General features: G+C 40.9%; 1 protein-coding gene across 1 annotated transcript in view; it reads right to left on the reverse strand.

The window, feature by feature from the left end:
• Positions 1–26,753, reverse strand: part of b4galnt4a (beta-1,4-N-acetyl-galactosaminyl transferase 4a) — a 170,375-nt gene that overhangs the window by 28,316 nt on the left and 115,306 nt on the right. The window contains exons 7-8 of the mRNA XM_066668549.1: positions 23,234–23,301; positions 2,344–2,422 (exon numbers count right to left, since the gene is read on the reverse strand). Coding sequence (XP_066524646.1) covers positions 2,344–2,422; positions 23,234–23,301 — 147 coding nt within the window. The remainder of the gene's footprint in view (positions 1–2,343; positions 2,423–23,233; positions 23,302–26,753) is intronic.

Genomic DNA, 26,753 nt, shown 5'->3' on the forward strand with positions numbered 1-26,753 from the left:
CTTCTGTGAATATTCACTGGTTGTTTTCTCATTATAAATGCATCCATTAGCCATTCTGCTTTATCACCTGAATCTGCAGCCAGGGCAATTAGAAGTTGTGCATAAAAACAACATACAAAGAACACACAGTTTATTATCACTGTGTGACTGATTTCTAGGGACACATCCAGTGTAAAATCTCATCATCTAGTGAATATATTCACCCAAATACTCTCATTTGTCAACACTGCTTCTGATCACTGATTGTAATCAACTTTTTTAAGGTGCACCTCTTGCAGGTACAGGTGTTCAACTGTAAACACACAATAGCGAATAGAATGGGACAATATGGAGCTGCTACACATGAGCCAAGCACTGGACTGTGGAGCGATGAAACTGCTTTCTACAGAGTGATGGAACTCCAGCCAATCGTTTTAGGATGAGCTCCTATGAGTTCTGTGAGTTCCTGAGTGTCCCGAGTTCAGGGGTGATGGAAACAATGCTGTGATTGCAGGGAATGAAAGGAGGCCTTTTGTTTTTAGTGCCAGACAGAGCATTTTCTCTGAATAAGATAAAGACAGATAAACAAACAAATGCATAATAGACCTGTGTGCCGTACCCCAGTTTGAACCCAGAGGTTTTGAAGGATTTCCATCCTGAGCCTAGCAGAGACTGTGTCACACTCGGGGAAGCTGAAACAGATCAGGCTGTCTGCTCTGCCTCTGAACTAAAGAGTCGTATTGCCAGTATAAATCACTTCAATCATCCCTTTGTGCTCCCTTCCATCTCCGGCTGTGGGCCTGCACGCCGAAATCATTACAGTGGCTTATCCCCACACAACACAAACACACTAACACCCACATTAGCATCATCCGACAGAGACAGCAATAAAAGCCGGAGGCTGGGCCTTGAATATATGAAGTCTGTCATTTGTGAGTGTTATTCTGTGTTGCTCACAAGGGTGAGAGACAGAGTCCTTGTTTATTCAAACAGGGCCCAGAAAATCAGCTTTAGAAGATAAGTTACAGAAATCCCCCAGCTGATCCACTACCCAAAATCCACCATTTCATTCAACAGCTCTCCTCTATCAGCCTTCTGATTTGAGCTCTCATAAGACAGGGAAAGTTTTCTAGTCGGATAAGTAGTTTTAGCAAAGGGCATCTGTAATGTTGATGACTTGAATAACCACAGAAACTCGTATTTCTGCTCGACAGTATCTCGCTATCAGAACAAAAATGACTCTGCTCACAAAGTACAAAACACATGATAAAATGCAATATAATTTCTACTCAGATGCATACATGGCTAGTTAGAAGTATTTATATGCAATGTGTCATTAGTTTAAAATTTTAAAGACAAACCAAACGAAATCTAATCAGGGCCTGTTACAATAATACAGTTACTCTTACTTAATTTTTGGCTACACTAGTATTAGTTCACTGTTTATAACTCTACATGATCATTTCTAGAGGCTTATTTCCTCCAGGTCTCTTAAGGTTGCTCCGGTTCCCTCCCATGGTCCTCAAACACACGTTGAAAGCTGCAGCTCATCCCAAAGGCTCATCCCAAAGGTATAAGGTCCATTGCTACAGAGAATGCAGTTCCACTGATCTAGAGCCCAAAGATCATTGTACAAGCTTTTTGTGCCTGGCTGAATGTTTGTGTCTATAATGGGTCAAAGGTAAAGGGACTAAACAGGTCACTCATTATAGAGTTGCCTTCAAACCATTGGATATATATTCATTCATTCATTCATTCATTATCTGTAACCGCTTATCCAGTTCAGGGTCACAGTGGGTCCAGAGCCCACCTGGAATCATTGGGCGCAAGGCGGGAATACACCCTGGAGGGGGCGCCAGTCCTTCACAAGGCGACACATACACACACACACATTCACTCACACACTCACACCTATGGACACTTTTTAAGTCGCCAATCCACCTACCAACGTGTGTTTTTGGACTGTGGGAGGAAACCGAAGCACCCGGAGGAAACCCACGCGGACACGGGGAGAACACACCAACTCCCCACAGTTGGATATATATGATTATATAAAATACTGCCTTGACTGTCTTTGTCTTAGCGCTTTTAAGAAGTGGGTGTAAAGGCCAGTGTAAAACTGCTGAAACTTTTACAGAAACAAGAGCTGGGCCTGCAAAATGTTAATAGTATTATAAATTTGGATATGACTAAAAATATCAGAGACTTACTCTGATAAAATTATTACTTTGACGGCAGCCACATATAAAGCCGTCCAAACATTACTTCAGAGACTGTAAATTTGTCACCAGCACTGGGTTGATGTGTAGCACTGCAATAGTTCTATGGCAGAATGTACTGTAGAATATAGACATTGTGACTCACCCCAACCTCCACATGATCAGAACCCTTGTCATCCTGTTTGTGCAGAATCTCAAAGTAGTATCTTCTGGAGGCGATGAGACTGAGGAGAGACAAGAAAGAAAATATTCACATCAGTTTATTTTCCTGTGCATCCATCCTCAGAAATCCCCAACTGAAATATTTTTCCTGTGTGATTGCTTCTTAAAATTGAACTATTTCCATTCACAGCATACAAACTTTTCCCATTTGGTACCGAGCAAATGGAGGTGAAGACAGTAAGAGATGGGAGGAAAAAAACTGATATTTACGAACTTCTCTGTTTCAGTTTATGTACGTTTCTAGCAAGTCACACTTTATTTAGATGTTCACAGGTTGCAGGCGTTTGTGTTCACACATACAGCTCCTCTGGGTAAACTCCAGAACATTTCTGTGTTACTATGCATGTGTGAAAGGGGCTTAGCTAGGGTCTACTGCTTATTCGGGTCCAGGTTGCGGGGGAAGCAGTCAAAGCAAAGAAACCAAGACTTCCCTTTTGCTAGCCACTTCTTACAGCCCTTCCAGGGGGATACCGAGGAGGTCCCAGGCCAGCCGAGACATATAATCTCTCCAGCATGTTCTGGGTGTTCCCTGGAGCCTCCTCCCTGTTGGACATGTCTGAAACACCTCACCAGCAAGGTGTCCAGCAGGCACCAGGACCAAATGCCCGTATCTACCTCAACTGGCTCCTCAACATGGAGCAGCATGGAGGTCTCTCCTAGATGTCCAAACTCCTTAACATTTCAGCTACTTGTACCCATGATCATAATCTTTTGGTCATTGCCCAAAGCTAGATTGTCTCATGACCCTAGGTGAGGGTTGGGATGTAGATTGAATGGTAAATGGAGAGCTTTGTTTTTGTCTGAGCTGTTTCTTCATCACAACGGATCGGTACAGAGTCCGCATTACAGCATCCTGACAGTGCATCCTCTATTCGGGACCTAAAAAATGCTTCTGGGATGTATTTCTAAAATCGCTAAATCGCTAAATCGCTAAAAATGTCCAGGATTTGGCATTTACTGTTTACAGTTGTCTCCCGTTCTAGTTCTAGCCATAAGCCCTATGGTCTTGCTTGAAATGTGCACTTTGATTAAGTTTGATGACATTGTTAAAGGGCGAGTAAAATAGGCTTGAAGGTTTAAGTGTTGAAGAGGTTGGAGTCAGAGATAAGATCAGAACTGAGACACGATTTCACATACATACATCATTACAGCTTAAACCCCATTCACTGAGAAATGCAGCCAAATTGCACTTAAGATTACAGGGTTTTACTGGACGCTCCTGAAGAAATGTGTTGAAAGATGTTATGGTAATTTATCACAGTCCTATCTACATGTGTGGAGGCGTTTCTGTGAGCCACAAGCCTTTCATTTTCTGCTCTATATTTTACTAAAAGTCATCTCGCCTGTCCATATAACACCCATACACTGGGCAAATCTTACTCCTACTGACTTTCTGGTGAGTTCATCTGCACAGCTTTTTGTGTAACTTTACATGAAAACAGGCAAAATCTCAGGATTATTAAAGCCAGAACACCAGTGTGTGAGTGGGCTGCTCAGCATATTAAATGGGGATGTGAATGGACTTACACACATTATCATTTTATCAGTCACAAATTTATATACAAATGTCTATATGTGTACATTAATGTAATGGTGCTTGCTTTTAGTAATGTTGAAAAACATCACTGTTAAAATGTAGCTTAATCAGGTTGGCTGTCGTGATCAGTTTCAGGTAGTTTCTTGAATGTTATTTCAACATTTTTATTTGCTTTTATAAGAGATTAGGGCCAAACATTGAATGGAATTAGCATTTGTTAGCTGTTTTGTTAAACAGTATCTATGTATATATTAACATTTCGGATGCATACATCGACTATTTGTAGCCTCACCATATACACATAACCACAGTGCCACCAATCATTTCACCACTCACATTTACCCCAAGAACTCATCCCTAAAACCTGTGCCATCCTGCCTCAAGTGTCCTCTCTTTGAAATCTAAAATATCTCCCTAGTTTAAAGTGAGTGTTAGGTTTAAATATTAGGTTTGTGATTCATATTTGTCAAACACGCTGTTTGTATAAAACTCTCTGTGATTTGTTTCTCTATGCCTTCATTTGCTCCATAGGCTGTGGTGTTCAGAGCTAGGAGTCAAGGACACTGTATGTCCTTGTTATGTTAATAGAAGAAAATGAATAACAAAGCTGAGTAGATCACAATATAGCAAGGTAACAAAGCAGAACAAACATGAGTGCAAACAGCTGTTGAAAACAGCTGTCATGTTAACATTAGCCGGCTGGCTAGTTAAAATAAATTGTTACCAGAAAAATTATTTCAATTTTTTTCCCTGATACATCAGTTAAAATCAACTGGAATTATACTGCTTGAAAATCATGTGGTAAAATATGTGCATTTTGATTGGACGTTTAATGCAATGCTTCATAAAGTCTCTGTTGAAGCTGAATCAAAGGTGTCTTGATGGGTTTTCTTTTATAGTGGGAGTGGGGACACAAATAAATAGAGTGAAATTTACTTTCAAGCAAATAAAAGCTCTGAAGACTTCTCTGTGTAAAGCCAGGTATTAGGTTTAAGGCTAGGATGTGTGTTAGGTTTAGCATTTTAGGGTGCAATTATTGTGAATTTAACAGATATTCAGACTTTCAGGAAATGATACAGCGGGCATCTACCAAGCAGCTACCGTGAGCCACAGAAATAAAGTGTTAACTAGTCACATTCACATTCACAACAGGAAAACATTCTGCATGTGGTGCAGCTCAGAATGGGGAAGAGATGCCAAATGATGACAGAATAAAACAACTCCATTTGTGGCCTCCTCATTTTCGGTTGGAATGAATGAGCTCCTTTCCTGCTTTTTGAACACTCCCCACATCACTCCCCCACCAATCATCACCCCCATCCTGTGCAGCATCAGTCGTCTAATCAAAAACACATCTCGTCCAATTGGCCCACATCTGCTGTGTGATATTCAGAATTAGCCTCTCATCTGGTTTTACACCCCGTTACACTTCCCAAAGCGCCGCTCCAAACACAACCTCCGCTCACTTTCTCACGTCACGCAGAGCCAGACATACTGCTTCATCTACGAGGAGCAGAAATGAGTTCTGAAAAGCTGTGCCAGGGTTTGGCATGAGGCTCCTCCTCTTATTTACATGCTCTAATTATTTTATTTGGTTTCCTCGCACCCTGGCAATTTGAGAGATGGTATTTACAAAAGGACGCTTCTAAAGAGTAAATGTGCTCATTAATATTCATGAGGAAGGCCAATGCATAAAATGAATAATTCAGATGTGAACATGAATGTTTTGTTTGTGAGTGTGCATTTTTATTTTGTGTGTGCGCATGTGTGTGTGTGTGTGTGTGTGAGAGAGAGAGAGAGAGAGTAACAAAAATTAGCAATACCAAGGACAAACAAATTGAGTAACGATAAAGAGAGAAAGAGTGAAGAGGAAACCAAACAAGAAATCAATTTTCAAAAACCTTTCAGAAATCAATGAGTGTGTATAAAACGTATGAATGACAGAATGACCATCTCTTGAGAAAAGTGAAGAGAATAGCTGAGGGAAGGATAGTGGTCAAGGACATTGCAGAAAACATCACTTCACTTCACTTTGCGTCCTTGTTAAATTACTTTTTTGTTCAAAAGCAACGATACACAAAAACATTCTCTGCACTTAACATTTGAGTTTGGTGTTTAGTTCTGTACCATTTAACATTTATTATATTTAAAATATGTATTTACTGCCTTTAATTTCTCTATGTGTATTTATTTCATGAGATACACCTACAACAGGAGTCTTGTCTTGAAGGTCTCACATCCTTATAGATTCTCTGGGTACTCCATCTTTGCTTGGCTTCCACTGTTTGCACATTGTACAAGTCAAGTCACTTTGGATAAAAGCACTGTTGACATACATCGATGCAAATGTAAATGTGTAAGTAAATGAAATGTAAATCTGAATGTTAATGTAAATGCAAATGTACAAGGGCAAGACTGTGTGTGCTCCTTCAGGACAGAGATGTGTCGGGTGTGTGTGTGTGTGTGTGTGTGTGTGTGTGTTAGACAAAGCAGCTTCCTCCTGCAAACAGTGCCTGACACACAGCTCTGCTCTGATATCCTGCTAGCATTCATCAATCAGAGCAGGTGTGCTGGCACTGCAGCAGACACTCTCTCTCTCACACACACACACACACACACTGATCAGCCTGTCATTGGCTGCTATTTACGTACAGAAGCGATTTGTGCTATAATTTGTGCTGACATGGAATGGTGCTATTTCAGTGCAGTTGCAGTATATTTTAAAGAAAAGCAGTGGTGCTTTTGTAATGTGTTGATTATTGGGTACAGGTTTACATCTGTTGACCGTTAAGAAAATGTAATAATAGGCTTCTTAAAAGCAAAAAAAAGGGGCAAGCTACTGCAAATAACAACAAGTGCTCCCAAGTGCTCAACAGGTGGTTGTATGAAAAATGTACAGGGGTTGGACAATGAAACTGAAACACCTGTTATTTTAGTGTGGGAGGTTTCATGGCTAAATTGGACCAGACAGGTGACCAATCTTCATTAATTGCACATTGCACCAGTAAGAGCAGAGTGTGAAGGTTCAGTTAGCAGAGGGTAAGAGCACAGTTTTGCTCAAAATATTGCAATGCACACAACATTATGGGTGACATACTAGAGTTCAAATGAGGACAAATTGTTGGTGCACATCTTGCTGACGCATCTGTGACCAAGACAGCAAGTCTTTGTGATGCATCAAGAGCCACGGTATCCAGGGTAATGTCAGCATACCACCAAGAAGGACAAAACACATCCAACAGGATTAACTGTGGACGCAAGAGGAAGCTGTCTGAAAGGGATGTTCGGGTGCTGACCCGGATTGTATCCAAAAAACATAAAACCACGGCTGCCCAAATCACAGCAGAATTAAATGTGCACCTCAACTCTCCTATTTCCACCAGAACTGTCCGTCGGGAGCTCCACAGGGTCAATATACACGGCCGGGCTGCTATAGCCAAACCTTTGGTCACTCATGCCAACGCCAAACGTCGGTTTCAATGGTGCAAGGAGCGCAAATCTTGGGCTATGGACAATGTGAAACATGTATTGTTCTCTGATGAGTCCACCTTCACTGTTTTCCCCACATCTGGGAGAGTTATGGTGTGGAGAAGCCCCAAAGAAGCGTACCACCCAGACTGTTGCATGCCCTGAGTGAAGCATGGGGGTGGATCAGTGATGGTTTGGGCTGCCATATCATGGCATTCCCTTGGCCCAATACTTGTGCAAGATGGGCGCATCACTGCCAAGGACTACCGAACCATTCTGGAGGACCATGCGCATCCAATGGTTCAAACATTGTGTCCTGAAGGCGGTGCTGTGTATCAGGACGACAATGCACCAATACACACAGCAAGACTGGTGAAAGATTGGTTTGATGAACATGAAAGTGAAGTTGAACATCTCCCATGGCCTGCACAGTCACCAGATCTAAATATTATTGAGCCACTTTGGGGTGTTGTGGAGGAGCGAGTCAGGAAACGTTTTCCTCCACCAGCATCACGTAGTGACCTGGCCACTATCCTGCAAGAAGAATGGCTTAAAATCCCTCTGACCACTGTGCAGGACTTGTGTATGTCATTCCCAAGACGAATTGACGCTGTACTGGCCGCAAAAGGAGGCCCTACACCATACTAATAATTATTGTGGTCTAAAACCAGGTGTTTCAGTTTCATTGTCCAACCCCTGTATATATTGCATTGAATTTTATTATATTTTATTGTATTCGTGTACCTGTGTACTTTATGCATCACATACAAAAACCATGAAAGTGGGTACCTGGGGGTTGTCTTTTGGTGGAATGATTTCTCTCATGACACTAATGTAAACAGCAAACACAAAACTATAGCAATGGAGGAGCTTTGATTCCTGATTGATGTTTTACTGAGCATTGGGTTTAAAATGAAGAGACAGAGACAAGAATATACTGTTGTTTATACTGGATTCTGGATCTGCTCTTCTTACCATACACAGATAAGGGCTTGTGCCTCAGAGCTGTTTATATTGTTTTTCACTTTTAGCTTCTCAAAGATATTTCTATAGCCAGTGGGGCTTTATAATTGTGCTTGTGTTTCAAATGGACATTTCCATTAAATGTTCCAGCTTAATTACAAAACCAATTCTACAAAAGTTAGTACCTCTGTGTAATTATGTGAACAGAAAGAAGCTGTTACAACAACAACGTGCACTTGTGAAATTATACGATGCAAAATCTAAGTTGATGCATGTTAAAATATCTTAAAAATGTAATAATAAGAAACTCTATAATTTGATTTTAAAACTGAAAATATTAATTAACAGACAGCAAAATACCAAACAACTTCACAAATACAACACATTTGGTGGATCTGAGTTACATCATATACACATTTGTAAATGCTTCATACACATAAAATAACTTTAATACAGTCAGAATGTTTTAACTTTATTGCATCCTTTATATTTCTTTTATATTTTCAATTATTGGACTGCATTTAAGGGTTCTTAGAGAGAAGCTAACGGTTAATAGACAGTTGTTTAGAGTAATTGGAGAGTAATAATAGTTATTACAGTGTAGTTATGAAACAGTAAGTACAGATATCACTATATGTAAATTCAATCTTACATCAGACATAACAAAGATGCAGACTGCCCTTACTAATGGCATACTGTGATTAGTATTGTGCACTTAAGAATGCAGTCAATGCAATTACTACTAGATTTACTACGAGGAGCACTAAGACAGAGCTCTATACTTATTTGCCTACAGTCAATGATTACAACTAAATACTCTTACTTGAGCAGAGATGTAGCAGATCTGCTACTATTACTGCATTCACTGTAGTCATGCGGTTTAATCTTTAATTAACTTTGGAGTGCAAAACTGTGCAATTGTTTAATATAACATTCCTTGTGCAGACACCACTTAGCAGATAAAAGGCCTGATGAAAACAATTTCTCCTTTTCCTTCTTTGTATCCTTTTCTTTGTCTTGCTTTTAAACACACATACCCATAGACACACACACACACACACACACCACAATGGGCCTGTAGTGCAGTGACAGGAAAAGAGAACAAGAAGACAGTACCCACCTCACCCAGATAATAAGAACAAGAGAAAAAAAAACAGAGAGAGAGAAGAAAAAAGAAAAAGCTCTATAAAGACAGTAGACTCTGTCTGGATGTTGAAGATAGAGACATTCAGAAGTGGGACAGTAGAGAGCAGGGGACAGAGAGAACAGCATCCAAATGACTGTGCAGGTGAAGAGGAACTCATTATTAACTTTAACTACATACACCCTGCAGATAGCTTTTCTTTTCTCCTGACAGATATTACACTCAAACTGAACTGCAGCGAGAGGAAGAAGGGAGCAGAAAAACGCTGATGAAGGACAGTATGTCCAGTACAACTTACCCACAACACTTATTATGACAAATGACACAGTAACACCGCATGAGAGAGAGAGACAGAGAAGCATGTATGAGACAAAGGGATGGGAGAGCTGCATCAACAGAGAGTGGAGGATTGAGGAAAGAAGGACAAAAACAGAACTAGAGCAGGAGAGAGAGAGAGGGTTTGAGGGAGAGATAAAAACAGGCGAAAGAGAGAGAGGGGAAAGGGAGAGAGAATGAGGAAGCGAGAGCGGGACTTAGACAAGATGAGTCTTTAATTGTGCATCTAATTGCGGGCCTAGTCTTTAGTCTTCCCTTTAATTACTGAGACGATACGAGGCCAGCCATATGCAGATGGAAGTGTGTGAGCCTGAGCTTGGCCCACTGCTACTGTACTCTATTAGAGCAGCTCTGAAAAATACAGAGCACAGCCCATAAACCCACAAACATTTCACCAAGAAGCACCACTCATTAACTTGTTTATTTTGGGAATGGGAAAAATCAGACTTAAAATATCTTCTTTGTTGAAGCTTGTTAGTGGAAGAAAAAGCGGGGCTTCTGCATTAGAATATGCCTTTTCAAAAACTATTTCCCTGCCTCATTTATCTTTTGGAAGCGCACTTAACGTGAAGTCCTTTATAACTAAAACCAACATGGCGTTATGGACAGTGAAATGTTATGGAGCATGCAGGATTATGGAGCATTACTCCAATGAAGCTTTGTTCCATTACTATTATTAAAACCATGGAAGTAGACGAAGGTCAGGAAGGTGTTTTAGCGTAATTAAACAGAACAGTCAATGGAGTGGTTCAGAGAGAATTGAAGCCATCGTCGCCGAGAGTCAGACATAGCCAGTATTAGGAATATTAACCAAGGACTCTTACTGATGCAGCACTAACACCCCTCCCTGGACATGAATGCCCTTCATTTTCTGTCCAATGAGTGTGGAGTTACCCCCTGTGCTAGCCCACCACTTCAAAACAATCTTGTACTCTAAGGTACAGGCAACAACAACACATGGAAAAGTGAATATCATGTCATTAAACACTTTGTTTTGTTCATCATAAGATTAGAAATGTTAATGTTAATGGACTAAACCAGACCTGGAGAAACTAATCCATGCATTTACTTCTAACAGGACTGATTACTGTAATGGTCTCCTAACTGGGCTTCCAAAAAACAACGTTAAACAGCTTCAACTGGTTCAAAAGGCAGCTGCCAGCGTTCTCACTAGAAGTAACAGAAGAGATCACATCACCCCTGTTCTTAAATCCTTACACTGGTTACTAGTCTGATACAGAATAGACTTTAAAGTTCCTGTCTATATATGTCTTAATAATGTACGACCAGTGTATGAAACTAGGCTTTTTCGACTGCATGAGCCCGGCTCTACTCGACTTGACTCGACACAGCACGGCTCAGCTCGCTTAATACTCATTGCTTTTCCAGTAACTCAGCTCCCACGCGAAATGGAGCTGTTGACATCACACAACCCTGTCTCTAACAGGAATTGCAGGCTTTGAAAACCACAACAACGATGGTAGTAATTTTTTTTCTGTTTTTCTTGTTGCATGTTTGGCTGGACATTTTTGTCTGCTATTGACCCAAGGAGCATTTAAACCTCTTCAAAACACAGTGAGCTGCCATTGTGAGTCCAATAAGTACAATAATTAGTACCTACTAGGCACGGTTGGAACCCAGTGAGAGCAGGGACTGAAAAAATACCTGGTTCCAGGAATCAGAACCAGATTTGGCCAGTGGGAAAAGCAAGACCTGAGCCGAGTCGAATAGAGTCTTGTAGGTTCCATACAGTGGAAAAGCGCCTTAAGTACTTTAAAAGGTGAAGGGTAAACATGGAGCTACTGTGCCATCCTTAAATGGAACTAGATGACAGAGAACATTAAAAGATCCCCAATTTTAGACACTTTTAAGTCAAGACTAAAAACACTCCTATTTGAGCAGGCTCAGTATGCACTGGACGTGTAACAGAATGGTGTGGTTCAGCACAGTTCAGACAGCAGGTGATCAGTCGTGTCCCTGCAGCAAGGAGACTCATTGTACAGCCTTATTGCTTTGGGAAGAAACGACCGCACACACTGCTCCTTAGCACAGTGCAGCTGTATCAGACTTTAGTCTTCCACTGAATGTGATTCTCCGTAATGTCTTTCCTTTTGTCGTATCATTTTAATTGTTTGAATCATTTTAATTCTGTACTTTCTTTAATTGCATTATTATAATTATTTTAAATGATTTTATTTTTTTTTTTAAATTTGTGTCTTAACTGCTTCTTACTTTTCTTTTGATTCTATAAAACACTTTGACTTGCCCTTGTGTATGAAAGGTGCTCTATAAATAGACTTGCCTTGCCTGTATTATAACTACGATCCCAGGAATGTTCTTTAAGTGTAAACTGCATGAATTCACATTGTGGCCAGGCTGTGAACGGTTCCTTTTCAGACCAGGAACATTCTCCAGCAGAATAATAACTTTTACTTCTGGCCTTGATCATTCCTACTGATTTTTCTTCCATTATTGCAGATTTCAAAAAAGATCAGAAGTATTAAAACAGGACATATCTGTTGCACAGCGAAAGTCTACATCTGTGGAGCTGGAGTAGATCTCTTAGGCCCAGGGTCCTGCATGAGCAGCTCCTCCTGCTGTGCCAGCCTTTAATACTCTCACAGAGCCGAGCTGGCTGCTGCGTTCTCAATTATTCAGAGGTTTCTGAGGATGCAGGGCAGAGAATATGTGGGTGTGTTTGGGTGTGAGTGTGTGTGTGTCTAGGAAGCATGCAGAAGGTCTACCTGGAATACCGTGGCCAAAGCTGTTGGCAAACTGGACCTCAGGCTTGGCACACAGAGTCTTTACCTCCTCTTGTTTAAGCTCACGACTCTCTGGACCTCATCAACTTTACAAACCTGGCCTCTGCCCTAGCCTCATCTCATCTCCTCTTTTCCATCTCCTCTCCCATTTTCCCTCACCTCCCTCAATTCCTCTCCTCTCTGCTCCTATCACGTAGCTCCTCTCTCCATCAGGTTCACCTCACTTCACCTCTTCTGGTTGCTAAACTCATGTTCCACACACAGATACATCTCTTCAGTTCTTCACAGCAGCATTTCCCTCCAGCTTTCTCAGCAGAGTCCTCTGCCACTCGCCAACAACCAAAAGGGAGAAAAACAGCAGCTTTCCATTACTCATCCAGCAAATAATAATTATATTCTGGAATATTTACCACTACTATCCGTGCAAGTTAATAGGACAGCCGTCTGATAGTCCTGTGTAAACCAAGACCTCGCTGATGCAAATTCACAGCACGTAGATGGACTCCACTCATCTGGGATTGAGAATGAATATAAACACAACACTAGTGACTCTGTATTCGTATATTACAAGGACCAAAGCAAATAAAAATAAATAAATAAATAAATAAAATAAAAAAAAAAAAAAACACTTGGACAGTGGTAGAGATGTACAGCACAATGCCATTGGATTTTGCAGCACTGGAAGCTGTGCTCTGAAGTAATGAATTTCCCTTCACCATCTGGCAGTATGATGAATTTGAATGGATTGTAATGGATTCTGATGGGATTTGATGGATACCAAGAGAACACTACCTGCTTGAATGCATGGTGCCAGTTTAATAGAGTTTGATAGAGAAGGAATAATGGTGTGGAGCTCTTATTTTAATGGGTCCCTTAGTTGCAGTATATGGACAGTCTGCACAACTGTGTGCGTCCAAAAGTTTGGGAATGCCTCTGTCCTGTTTCAGCACAACAAAGTTTCCATAAAAAGTGTTTTGCTGAGTTTCATGTAAAAGTATCTCAGTGATCTGAGTCCTATTAAACACATTTGGGATGAATTAGATTGCTGATCCTGAGCCAGTTATCACTCAGCACCTCACTAACATTTTGGGGGCTGAATGAAGGCAAATCCTAGCAGCTGTGCTCAGACATCTAGTGCATGGATATTCCATCTCTGCAGCGAAGGAATTACAGGGTGCAGATGAGATGTGAGATGGCAAAAAATAAATATTTAAACGACTCTGTCATAAAACTGTTTATATTTACATTCTCTGACATGTTCTTCATTTAGCATCATGGAATTTCAGCTGCTTATGGACTCGCAGATAAGGACAGAAGGCACCCCCCAGACCAGGACCATGTGTTTTCTTCATATGGGCAGACAGGAGGAGAAGATATTACTGTCGTGATCATTTTATTAGCCAGTTAAAAATACACAGTACATTTTCTGTACAAATTAGATGATTTTGCCAATTTTTTTAAAAACATATGCTGCTGTAATTTGCATAATGACAAGTTCATTTTAGTTCAAACTTGCAAGGGGGCCTCAGGAGGAATAATTCTTTCTGAACAATGGAGGCTGCAAAGAGGGAACCAAACAGGGTCAATAGAGGGCACCACCTTCCCTGGTGGAAATATAATTGTTTTACTTAAAAAAAAACCAAACATATTTCCATAAACATTAAGATATGAATATGTTACAAATGTAAAGTTTAATATATAAAATGGACTGATTAATATTTCTGTTGCTACTGAGCAGTGTTCCACTGGCTGTGCTGCTGCACTGGCTGATATGCCATGAGCCTGGTCTGGCTCAGGTGAATGACAGGAGCGCAGCAAATCATAAAAAAGTTGTTGAAAGGAAATACAAGCATAGCAAAATAAATGTAGCCAATCAGCATCCTCGAATCTGATGCCTCAGGAGCGCTTCATCTCTCACCCCAAGCAGTAAGTTCATTGTGAAGTAAAGACCTGATGGTTATTGATGATAAATCAGAGTCCTGAACCCAGGTTTTCTCTAGATAATGATAATTAAGTGATTTTGCTAAAATATCTTTATGTTTCAGAACTGCTCCATAATGTATGATTCATATATGTCATGTACCACACATCTGAGCACATTAATAACAGCTTAAATGGCTGATTTTTCGAAGAGCTTTGGTGTCCTTCAGACTTGGGATGATTGTTGAAACGGACAATGTGGTACACACTGCGAAGAATATTTTTTCACCAGCCAGCACTGCAATACCTATGCCCATGTATGTTTGTGTTTATGTTATGATTATGTATGTTTTTTATGTACGCTGTGTAGAATAATCCTGGGCTTTCCTTCTACCAAAAAGAAATGGCCAAAAAGAATAAGAAATCAAGTGCATGTACAGGTGAGTCCCAGTACCACTAATCCCTTGCCGAGGTACTAAAAAAATCTGCCATTTTTTCAATCAAACCTCTACCATACTTAAATCTAGGCAGAGGGCTCATTCCGGCATGACTGAGGGAGCTACAGTATCATTAAAATTCATGCAGCTCCTGCTCGATAGCTGTGCATTTGTGGTGAGTCATCTCCATGTGAAATGCTATACTTCTGGGATTGCAGCCACAACACTTCACAGAGTTTGAAATAGACGCCAGCCCCATGTCCTCCAGGGACTGGAGAATCCACCAACCCAGAAAACAGCACAAGGATCAGAGTGAGTCATTAGCAGGCGCTAACAGTGATAGCACAAGATTTCAGTGTGAGGAGTATAACACGCCTGGGCCTCCTGCCGAATTACAGCACACCTTCCTAGAGCCTCTGTTTTGATCTAGTAGACGGTAGACAATTAAGTGTCCCACTAAGGACTAAATTGTTTGCAGAGTGGTCAAATGAGTTACTAAAGCTGCCTCCCCGCTGATATGTGATGTCTGATTTTTCCCACTCGAATAGCTTTACAAGTTTACAAGCTCCAAATATCTACTTCCACCTTCTCCTTCATTAGACAGGTCAGTGAGATATTATTATCTGTGGAGGCAACATCAATCTCATACTTTTACAGTGAGAAATGGCTTTATAGTAATTGACACACTCTGCATTTTTTAGATAGTATCAAATTTGACCAAACTGCAAATTGTCGCTGTTAACAAAAAAAAAAAAAAAACACCAGTAAGAACATATATCTCCATATTTGTGGATTTTTAGTTTTTATCAAATCATTTGAACACAGCTGCTGTTCATCGCATTGTGCAAAAATTTCATGACAAATGAAGCAGTAGAAATGCTCCAAAATGTGTGTGTGTGTGTGTGTGTGTGTCTGTGTTGCCCTGTGAAGGACTGGTGCCCCCTCCAGGGTGTATTCCCGCCTTGCGCCCAATGATTCCAGGTAGACTCTGGACCCACCGTGACCCTGTACTGGATAAGCGCTTACAGATAATGAATGAATGTTCCCACTGCTCCTTAATCTGAATCACCAGCTTTATTTCTCTTTTTCTTCTTACATTAATCACTTTCATTAATCAAAGTGTTAAGGTGACAGACACTTATATAGACAAATGGTATTATGACAACAAGATATTTTCAATCTGTAATGTGTCATTGCCCAGTTTTAACCCACATCAACACTGCTAACTGCCCCAGCCCAAATATTAAACAAGTATTGTTCATGGTTTTTATTTTATACCAACAATAATATCAGTGAAACGTTAAACTGTTAATTTGTTGTGGTGGGACCTAAGAGTATGTTACTTTTACTTGGTATTATCAGCTAGCTAAGCAGTTAAATTTGTATTTACATTTATTAACACACGTTGTTTTACCGCCACACTTCTCTGGCCGCTCTCCCCCTTTTCACACCTGGATCCGAAAAGAAAAGGCTCCTCTAGGTTCATCCTTTGACGTCCCATTCGCCTCTGGGCAGGCGATCCTGAGATCCATCCATATTTCAGAGCCTCTTTCTGTTCCCTCACAGCGTTTCAAAGACATGCAGCTAAGATGCCCAGAGGAGCATGGAACTGTGAAGTCTAGCGCTCTTGTATCGGTTAATCCGCCTCTGGGCTGTGGACGAATTATATAATGCAGTGTGATTAGCGAGGCAGTGACTGTTCGTGTGGGGGCATTTGGATCATGTTTTTTTATTCTTTCCTTTTTTTTCTCTCTCTACAAAAAGCTTCATCAGAACTGCAGAGTCATTAATATGCCAGAGGACATCACTGCTCTTTTCAGAAGGGAGCTGTGAAAAAAAAAAAAAACATGTATCAAAATGAATTTCTTTCCCTGAGAAGTTGATGTTTTCCCTCACAGAGAGGCGCAGAGCATGACTCAGATGAAATAAGACACATTATGAAGTGTTAGAGAGAGATTTGAAATGTGATTAAGTGAAGGGACGGGCCCAGCAGGTGGTGGCCAGAGGCGAATTAAGACGAGCTAAAAACTCTAGCTCCCGCAGCCTCCGCAGAAGTGTTACCACAGGCAGCAGTGCTGCAGTATGTGTATATACAGTCAACAATCACTTTAGCTGTGAACATATGGCCAATGACAAGGTGCTTTGCCTCAGCAGCTGGATATTTCAGTAGATACTGTTTAGTTTAGTTTGGCAGTGCTTTGAAAAGGCAGCAACTCAAACATAAGTCATTAAAGACATTAAAGACTGTCTCTTAACTCTGCAGCCATTTTGGCAAAGGCCTTGGGCATTTATTTGCATTTATATATTATATATATATAACTACTATTACTAGAAACCAAAACCCACAATAATGCTTCAAAAACATCAAATCACAAGTCAAGTTTTGAGAGTCTTGTGACAAATAAATATACAGTTTACCACAATTTTGCAACACATTTCAAACAAGGAGTTTTCCACTGCACCAGTTAATTTTGCATTCATTTGCACTCACACAGTTTATTAGCTGTTAAAAGCATAATTAATACTATTTAAAAAAAAATAGAAACTTTTTGCTTAGTATAATTGTAATTCAAAATTAAAATGTTCTCCTGTTCTTTTGTCATTTTATGGTAACTCAGTACTTAATTTCTCCTCGGGTTACGTCAGTCCCGAGTTACGATGTTTCGTGGTTATGACACATCTCCCTTTTACTGTATAAAGCCTTGTTTCGACTTAAGTGGTTTTGTATTGTAAACGTCGTAACACGAACTTCGTGTTTGGTGTGCGCGGCGGAAGAATACACGATTAGGTGGCTCGGGACCGAAGAGGATAGGTGTTAGGATAGGATAAGTGCTTACAGTATGTTATTTACGTACAGTATTTACGTAATGTTTACGTTATGTTCCGACTTACACCGAAAATCGGTTTACGACGCAACGTAGGAATGGATCAACCTCGTAAGTCGGGGACCCGCTGAATTTAAATATAATAATTATATTGGCATAAGTTAATGATTAAAAAAAAAACATGACATTTACAGATAGATCGGGACACTCTACTGCAACTGCCCATAAGCCTGAACTGACCATTGTTCCTGCATAATAGACTGTCATTAACAATCTTTTTAAAAATACCTGCCATGTTTAATGAGTCTGACAAAAACAAACTCTTCTGAGTAAACTCTACAAACTGTGAACCAGATCAGATAAAAGTGAGATCTGTGCATGGCTGCTTAAACAACTGATTTCCTTAACATATTCCTTCCTAGGTTGACTTGAAGAGTGGTACCATTTTGAGGAACAGTTTTCATAAACCATGTGCGAAGGATAAGTGACACCAGCTTTGTGATTTTTAAAGACCAAGACTTAATTTAACCTGTTCAAGATTGGGTTTCTTCAAGGCAGGATATCACTACCAAAAACAGAACACTTCTGCATGTAGACACAGGGAAGAAACTGATTATTTATAGGGTCTACATTCATATTGCATGCCCACAAGACCAACATTAAACTAATTACAAAGCAATTAAGCACAGAATGACACAGCTCAAATCACAGCGGTAGGCCAGGATTAGAATAGAACAGGATTACCAAGTGCTGAGGCATGTACTGCATAACAAAATTCCTCACTGAGTTTCAAACCACCTCTGAAAGCAACACCAGCACAATAGCTGTTTGTCGGGAGCTTATTGGATTGGGTTTCCATGGCCAAGCAGGTACATGGATGATCACTACTCACAATGTCAAGAGACAACTGGAGTGGTATAAAGCACTCTGTCATAGGCACTGGCTGTGAGAACATCCGGATTTGCTGGATACCTATATACAGCATCAGCTATCAAGATCAATGGATGACAAAGCCAGGTTTAAGGATAGTCAATGCACAGAGAGGGGAGAGAAAGAGAGAGAGAGAGAGAGAGAGAGAGAGAGAGAGAGAGAACAAACTAATATGTGCAGGACCTTCGCTGGGTGCTCTCACACACTGTAACAGGCAGCTGAGAGAGTCCCCACTGTTAAATTATGTTACATAATAACTCTCTTGAACTACTGTCATAGTTCTGTCACATCTCTTTCTCTCCCTGTCTCTTCAGGTCTCACTCCCTCTCTCTCTCTCTCCTTCCTTCTTTATTTCCGCTCAGGGTGCAGAGCTCTCTCATTATTGTAGCAAATGGAGCTCAGTGCTGTGATGGACAGAGCCATTGAAATTCCCATCAACGGCCTCTTGCTCTGTTCTCTACACTGCTCTTGACAGATCAATCATTGTTTTCACTGGGGAAGGAAATATGATGGGAGCAGTACACTAGCTCATGCTAAACCACAGTCAGATGCTAACCTCCAGTTGGGTGTAATAAATCCATCATCCCTTAGGAGCTATACTTTTCTATCTTACTAACTAGAACCCGTTACTCCTTCTAACAGGTCAGTGATTGAAGAGGCTGCCTCAGGCAGCGATGATATTACAATAGTTTTATCCCTGTATGCCTTTATTCTGTGATTCACAGATGAATAGTCTTTACTGGTGACTATTCAGTAAAATCCAATGAAAAGTTCTGGGGCAGAAGGTGTAGCGTAGGAGTGTGTTGACACTGTTACAGGAAGTATATTAGCATATAGCTAAAACATAGCAAAAGCATTACAAACACATTTGTATTTTGTTGTATTTCTGCATTAACAGGTCTTGAGATAAACCCAGTCTAACAGTGTCCTCAGGCTTTCTGTTTAAAATGCTAAATTACTGAGCTGGACTTTGTAACTGTAGGTTACTGAAACATAATGAAATGACCAGTTGTATCTATTAGCATAGTTTTCTGTTTGCATCATAAATGTCAAAACTCATTAAAAATGAAGTAAATACATTAAATAAATAAATAAATAAATAAATAAATAAATAAATAAATAACTGTGAGGAGTTGGTGTTTTCTCCCCGTGTCTGCGTGGGTTTCCTCCGGGTGCTCCGGTTTCCTCCCACAGTCCAAAAACACATGTTGGTAGGTGGATTGGCGACTCAAAAGTGTCCGTAGGTGTGAGTATGTGACTTAATGTGTGTGTGTGTGTGTGTGTGTGTGTGTGTGTGTATGTGTTGCCCTGTGAAGGACTGGCGCCCCCTCCAGGGTGTGTTCCTGCCTTGCGCCCAATGATTCCAGGTAGGCTCTGAACCCACTGTGACCCTGAACTGGATAAGAGGTTACAGATAATGAATGAATAAATAAATTACCACTATAGGATTCTAGCATTACATTAGCTCAAAGCTAATTAAGACATTAACCTTTATGCCCCTGCAGGAAATTGAAGCGTGTATAAGAAATTTGAAACAGACGTTATTATTTGGCTGCACTTTTGTAGTGACTCCTTCAGTGCTGAATCCTGACTGTTGCTGCTGCTATTTTACTAGTTTTAAATATACATTTAATTTTAGTCACACTTCCTAATTATATAATTGATTATATGACATGTTAGGACATTGTATCTCCTGTGGACTTCACCAGTACTCTAAGTGACTATACTCTACAAATATTTATAATTCATTCATTCATTCATGGATCCGGAACCTATCAGGAATTGCTCGGTGCAAGGCAGGAACACATCCTCGAGGGGGCACCAGTCCTTCACAAGGCGACACACACTCACACCTATGGACACTTTTTGAGTCGCCAAATCCACCTACCAATATGTGTTTTTGGACCATGGGAGGAAACCGGAGCACTCGGAGGAAACCCACGCAGACACAGGGAGAGCACACCAAACTCTTCACAGACACTCGGAGTGGGACTTGAACCCCCAACCTCCAGGTCCCATGTATCATTATTGGATAATTTCCAGTTATTTCTATAAACATTTGAGTTAAAATACTACAAGAACCATGTTGATATAAAATGAACATTAACTACAAATGATCAAAATACAACATGTTATCACATCTGTCTGCCTTCTAGCTGTCCTTGACTCATGGCAAAAATAAGAGGCACACAAAGTGTCATTGATGTGAAGCACTAAATAGCAGTACCTTGTGGAGCATTCCCAAAACTTGAGTGTGCATGTTAGAAAGTGTCCCATTGTGATCACTGAGTGAAGTGTGAGGTGAAGGTCTTCCAGCATTTAGTCATATCTTCTCAGCCCTACCTTAGGAGAAAAAGGGGTGGAGTAGTGGGGGTATGAGGATTCTAATCAGAATGTACACAGAGTGAATAATGTATTGGACTTAAATGTGAGTGTTGCTGAATGCAACCAAATCTCATGGGATATAACTCGAGTGCTGTGACAGATTTTAATAATATGTCTGTTTACATAATTCCTGTTTACATAAACCTAACGTTATCAATAATTTATCCATTTTGAAGTACTCACAAACCTGTTTAAAGTGAGGTTGTTCTGGCCAAAAACCATTATAATGGAAATTAAGATTTCTTATATTTTCAATGAAATCATTCGATTATATTTTTTAAATTAGCTTTGTTTCAAAATGTATCATCCTCACTTAATATATGCACAAATGAATATATTGTTAAAAACATTTCTCGCTCTAAAATGCATTTACAGATACTCTCTATATATGTTTTTATAATATATAATATATTGGAGCAGCGGACCTACATTCTCTGGAGAGATGGAGCTTCATCCCACACCTTTGAAATCGGCTGGAACGGTACTGGTGAACAGATCTAACACCCTACATCAGTACCTGATCTCATAGTTATTTATATAACTGAATCAAACACTCACTGCAATGCCAATCAGAACTGAAGTCATTTACATATTATCACTGTCCAATGAAAAACATGTATATCCATTTTTAGTTGACTACATCATTTGAACACAGAGCAGTCACATGTCATGGTCAAATGTCATGACCAATTGGCCTAGAAAAATGCTCCAAAATTATTTGGAATAAAATCCTAGATACATGATATTCATTGGACAGTGACGATATACTGGATACAACCTTCACGATACAAACATCATGAGTGGACCTCAGTGGGAACAAACCATACCACAGAAATGTACTTTCTGTGCCCTTTAATAAGCAGATGGATCCACAAGATTAGCAAGCTTTAGACAAACATGTTGAGCTGGATCTCCAGAGAATTAAGCCCTCGTCCACTCTGCATTGAGCAACAGCATGCTGCCATTAGCTTATGCTCCATCGGAAGTGGCCCAGACCAAGGTCAGATCACAAATCAGTTTGCTAATGCTTTAAAAGATTAATTTTTGAAAGTGCTTTTAATAAAATCTCTGCTCATTAGAGACTTAGCTTTATGTAATCTTTAACACAAGGACAGTGTATCACCTCAAGATTTACTGAAGTACACATTATTGTAATAAAGAATTATATTAGTTTACCTGCAAGCACACCATTATACAACATTATAGAGTCCTACCGCACAACTCCTAACAAATTCGCCTCCGGTAGCAACAAGTCCTGCTACCAAATGATGTGAATGCAAACGCTACTTTCCTGTGTTTTTATTCTGTTTTACAGAGCTCCTGATGCGTTCACAGCCTGCCTGGATATCCACTGATAAAGAAGATAGTAGTAAATGATATAAAGACAGCTAAATTACCAATGTACAAGTAATGGCACCCACTGTACTGTCCTGTATCACAAAGCAAACCATCATTAGCCGGCTTCCTCAGATTCATTTCCTGACGGAGGAAGTGATTAAAGGCAGTGCAGTGTCACACAAAGAAAAGCCCATTTCCTCTAATTGCCAGCCCAGTCAGGAGCAAGTGAACTAAGCCACAGCATCACAACATCAGCGTGTCCAGGTGCACTGGCACAGAGGACACGTGAAAAAATGGCCAAGGCACAGGAGTCAGACACAAGACACAATGATGATTACAGTTCAGGGTAACACAGTTAATATAATGATGTGTAAACTGTGCTCTAATGGGCAATATGTGTGTTGGGATATAACACAATTTTCTAGTTTATTTTTTCTCATGTATTCTTTTTGTACATTTACATGTGTTATATGTGCCCAGCAAGGTAAGAGCTGGATCCTGAAACACTGACATATTTAACTGCTTTTTTAGAGCAAGAAGAAGAAGAGAAAAAACAGAAATTATAGGGTGGCACAGTGGCATAACAGGTATAGCATCCCCAGGGTCCTACGGTTGTAGGTTCAGGCACCGTTCTGGGTGAGTATCTGTAGCTGAGTTTGGTGTGTTCTCTCCGTGTCTGCATGCTTTTCCTCTGGGAACTCCGGTTATATATATATGTGTGTGTGTGTGTGTGTGTGTGTGTGTGTGTGTGTGTGTGTGTGTACTTACTGGACAGACTTGGAGGACTGAGACCTGAACTTGGTGAATTCCCCTGGAGCTGTCCACTCAGACCCCAACTGAAACAAACAAGCAAACGCACACTGGTTTCCCGTATATGAAATCTTATGAGTAAATATAAACATTTAGGGCATTTATTCGTGTAATTAAGTCACACACCCCTGTTTTCTGTGACAGTCATTCGTATTTTAATTATGAGCAGGTCAAATGTATAATGTGAACGATGTGGTGTGTAGGTGTGTGTTGTAAGGCCTGTAGTTTTAATCTCTAACTGAAACACAGGACACAACAAGCCTATGATACGCAGCTGACATGCTGAGCACTGCACCAGCAAGCTCCTCTCTCTCACACTGAGCTGTGTGCCGAGTTCATTTAGAGGCAATGTGAAATGTGTAATTACCGCACCTGTCAGTGCAACAAAGAGGAACACACAAACACACACTCGGTTTCTTAGAACAGACCGTTCTCCAGAGAGTTCAGACTGCCTCAGCAAAGAGACACAAAGATACAATCCAACACACCAGAAGAGAAACAGAAGCAGTGAGAGAGGGCGAGAGAGATCGAATGGAGGCGAGACAAAGGTGGAGAGGAGAGAGCTGGGAGAGACAGATAAAGATAGAAGGACTGATTCAGGGGAGAGCGAGAGAGAGTGAGAGAGAGAGATAAAGTGAGTGATTGCAAGAGCAAGAGAGAGAGAGTGAAAAGTAGAGAGAAAGATGGACATAAATCAAAAGGAGGGAGTAACAGATTAACAGCAAGCAGAATTAAAAGGATAAAGAAAGAGTGATAGAGAGGTGAAAAGAGAGCAGATATAAACACTGGCTGATCACTGGATTAGGAACGCCTACCTTGTATCTACACTCATTGTCCATTTTATCAGCATCACTGACCATACAGGAGCATTTGTAGTTCTACAACTAAAGACTGCAGTCCACCTGTTTTCTCTGCTTACTTTCTAATCCCCACGTCACCCTGCTCCACAATGGTCAGGATCCCACCTCAGAGCAGGTATGATTTGGGAGGTGGATCATACTCAGTGCTACAGTGTCACTGATGTTGTGGTGTGTATGTGTTAGTGTGTGTTGAGCTGGTATGAGTGGATCATTCACAGCAGTTACTTGCTCCGTGGGGGTCCTTCTGACCAATGAAGAGCTAGGGGTGAAATAGGGATAAGAAAGTATGCAGACAAAGAGGTGGACTGCAGTCTGAAACTGTAGAACCACATTAGTGCTCCTGTGTGTTCAGTGGAGCTGACAGATCAAGAGGCAGCAATAATGAGAAAGATAAATAATGAGAGTGAGAAAGAGAAAGAGAGAAATAGAGAGGGTTGCAGAGAACATATAGAAAGAGTAAGATAAAGAGAATAGGGGGAATGACAGTGAGAGACAGGGGGGGAAGTGAATCTGAGACTGAGGTGGGAGAGAGAGAGAGAGAGAGAGAGAGAGAGAGAGAGAGAGTATAAAACGACTGGTCCAAAGTCACAAAAGAGCCTCTGTTCCCGTGGCTCCATTCACGTGCTTCCGCACAGTGCCCTCAGTGGCCTGCTGTTGCTGAGAGACTGCTGATTTCCTCTGTGGGACTCTGCTACTGCACCTCTAATTAGAGCCCTGCCGCCACCGATCCAGAATAGAAGCCCTGAGACCTCACCACAGCAGGCCAGCCTTTGTTTACATTAGAATTCTCCTCTGAATCAAAGCTGTTGGAAACAACTCACGGTTGCACAAGTGCATACTTAAAAGTAAAGGTACCAAGAAGAGCTTTAGAGGGGAACCTCTTTTGGCATCATGTGAAATCTATTCAAAGAATGGTCCTTTAAAGAGCCCATATCAGACACGCCCCTATATTTGAGATATAGGAAGACATTTCTGTAGAGATAATGGGAAATGTTGGGAAATGTCATCTACTAGGTGTTAAATCCCTCTTTCACACACAATCACAAGCTGACTACCACTTCTTTTCGAACTGCTGCTAACACCAGCCAATGGCCACCAGGCATCACCAGGAATCAAACTGCAGATCTACTGATGGTTGTGTAAATGTGTGTTTTGAATGAACCTTTAGGCAAAAGCTTTGAATTTGGTTCCAAGCTGTGTTCTGCCACACTTTTGAACTCATGAAGGGGCTGATGATTAGTTGATTGGTTGAATGAAGTGTATTAGAGCACGGAAAACACCAAATTACATTTGAATAATATTCTGCTTCATGCACACCTTTGTGTGTGGGTGGGTGAGTGGGAGCAGTATGCACTCGTCATAGAAGCCCCTCTTAAAGCTCTCAAATGGAGGCAGAGTGTGTGAGAGCTATGTATCTTTTCCACATTGACCTTAGTGAAGTTTTGCTCTCCAGTTGAGTGTATGGAAGTTTTTACTGTGAGCTTGGAGTGGCCTCCGCAGTCAGCAGGGATGTTTTGATCCTCTGGTAGATGATAAATATTTTTGTGCAGGTGGAAATGTACTGAAGGTCTCGCCGAGAGCAGGAGGCATGGTTCTCACAAACACACACACACAACATCAACAGTCCAGCTTTAATCCTGGCTAGAGACAGAGCTGTATTTGGCAGTAAATGTAATTAGCTTTGGCTGGATCACGGGTATATGTTTATGCCTACTGCCTACAAAGTGTGCATGTGTGTGTGTTTTGCTAGTTAATGCTCTTCTGATGGGGCGTTTGTGTGTGTGTGGGTTTGGAAATGGCTGGGAACTTTGACGGCCAGTATGTATATTTTCATGAGGTTAGAGAAAGCCGGCTTTGAAGCAGGCTCTTTGGCAGCTTTAGAGAGTGTTCAGGTGACACCTTTGTGTTGTTATCTATGGTATAATGAGCCCTGTGTCTGAACGTTATAGCCTGCGCAACATGCTTCTTTGGCAACTAAGCCAAAGAGCATCCACCGATCAGTCTGTGTCAATGATGCCTTCTGTTTAGTCACTCATCCAACCCCGGAGAGTAAGGTTTGATGAGACACGCTCCAGTCTGAAACCTCCCATAGGGGTGATGAAACCAGGCATCATATTTTGGCTGATTGAATAAATAAAGGCAAAGGACTAAGGGCAGACCTGCCGTTTTTTATATTTTTTCCTCGTTTTTGGTCAAACTATTGCTTTAAGGTCAGAATCTGTCAGGGCTGGTCATACATCACAACAAACAGGGCATTTAATTCAGCTCCCTACTGCGACTTCAAGGCAGTGACGGTCAGAAATGCAGCGTGTGAGGTGTAAGCATACCGACCTCTCACTCCCTCTCTCACATCAAACCACAAATATTTCTGTAAACGGAAAAAATGGACAGCTACGGCTACCTTTGGCATTTCCTGCATTTTCTGAGTGATGTGAACCACCTCCAAATGTGGGATTTACCCTAAGAAAACTCATTTCAGTCCAGCGCGACCCTGAATCCTGCATAAATGGAAAGGGGCAGACGTGGAGAATGGGGAAGCAATAGAGCCAGAGAGCCATTATATATGTGAAATTTCAGTCCTTTCACAGTCTATCTCTCTCTTTCACTCCCTCTCCTTC

This window comes from Hoplias malabaricus, chromosome 4 (assembly GCF_029633855.1).
Source record: "Hoplias malabaricus isolate fHopMal1 chromosome 4, fHopMal1.hap1, whole genome shotgun sequence".
Classification (NCBI taxonomy): Eukaryota; Metazoa; Chordata; class Actinopteri; order Characiformes; family Erythrinidae; genus Hoplias; species Hoplias malabaricus.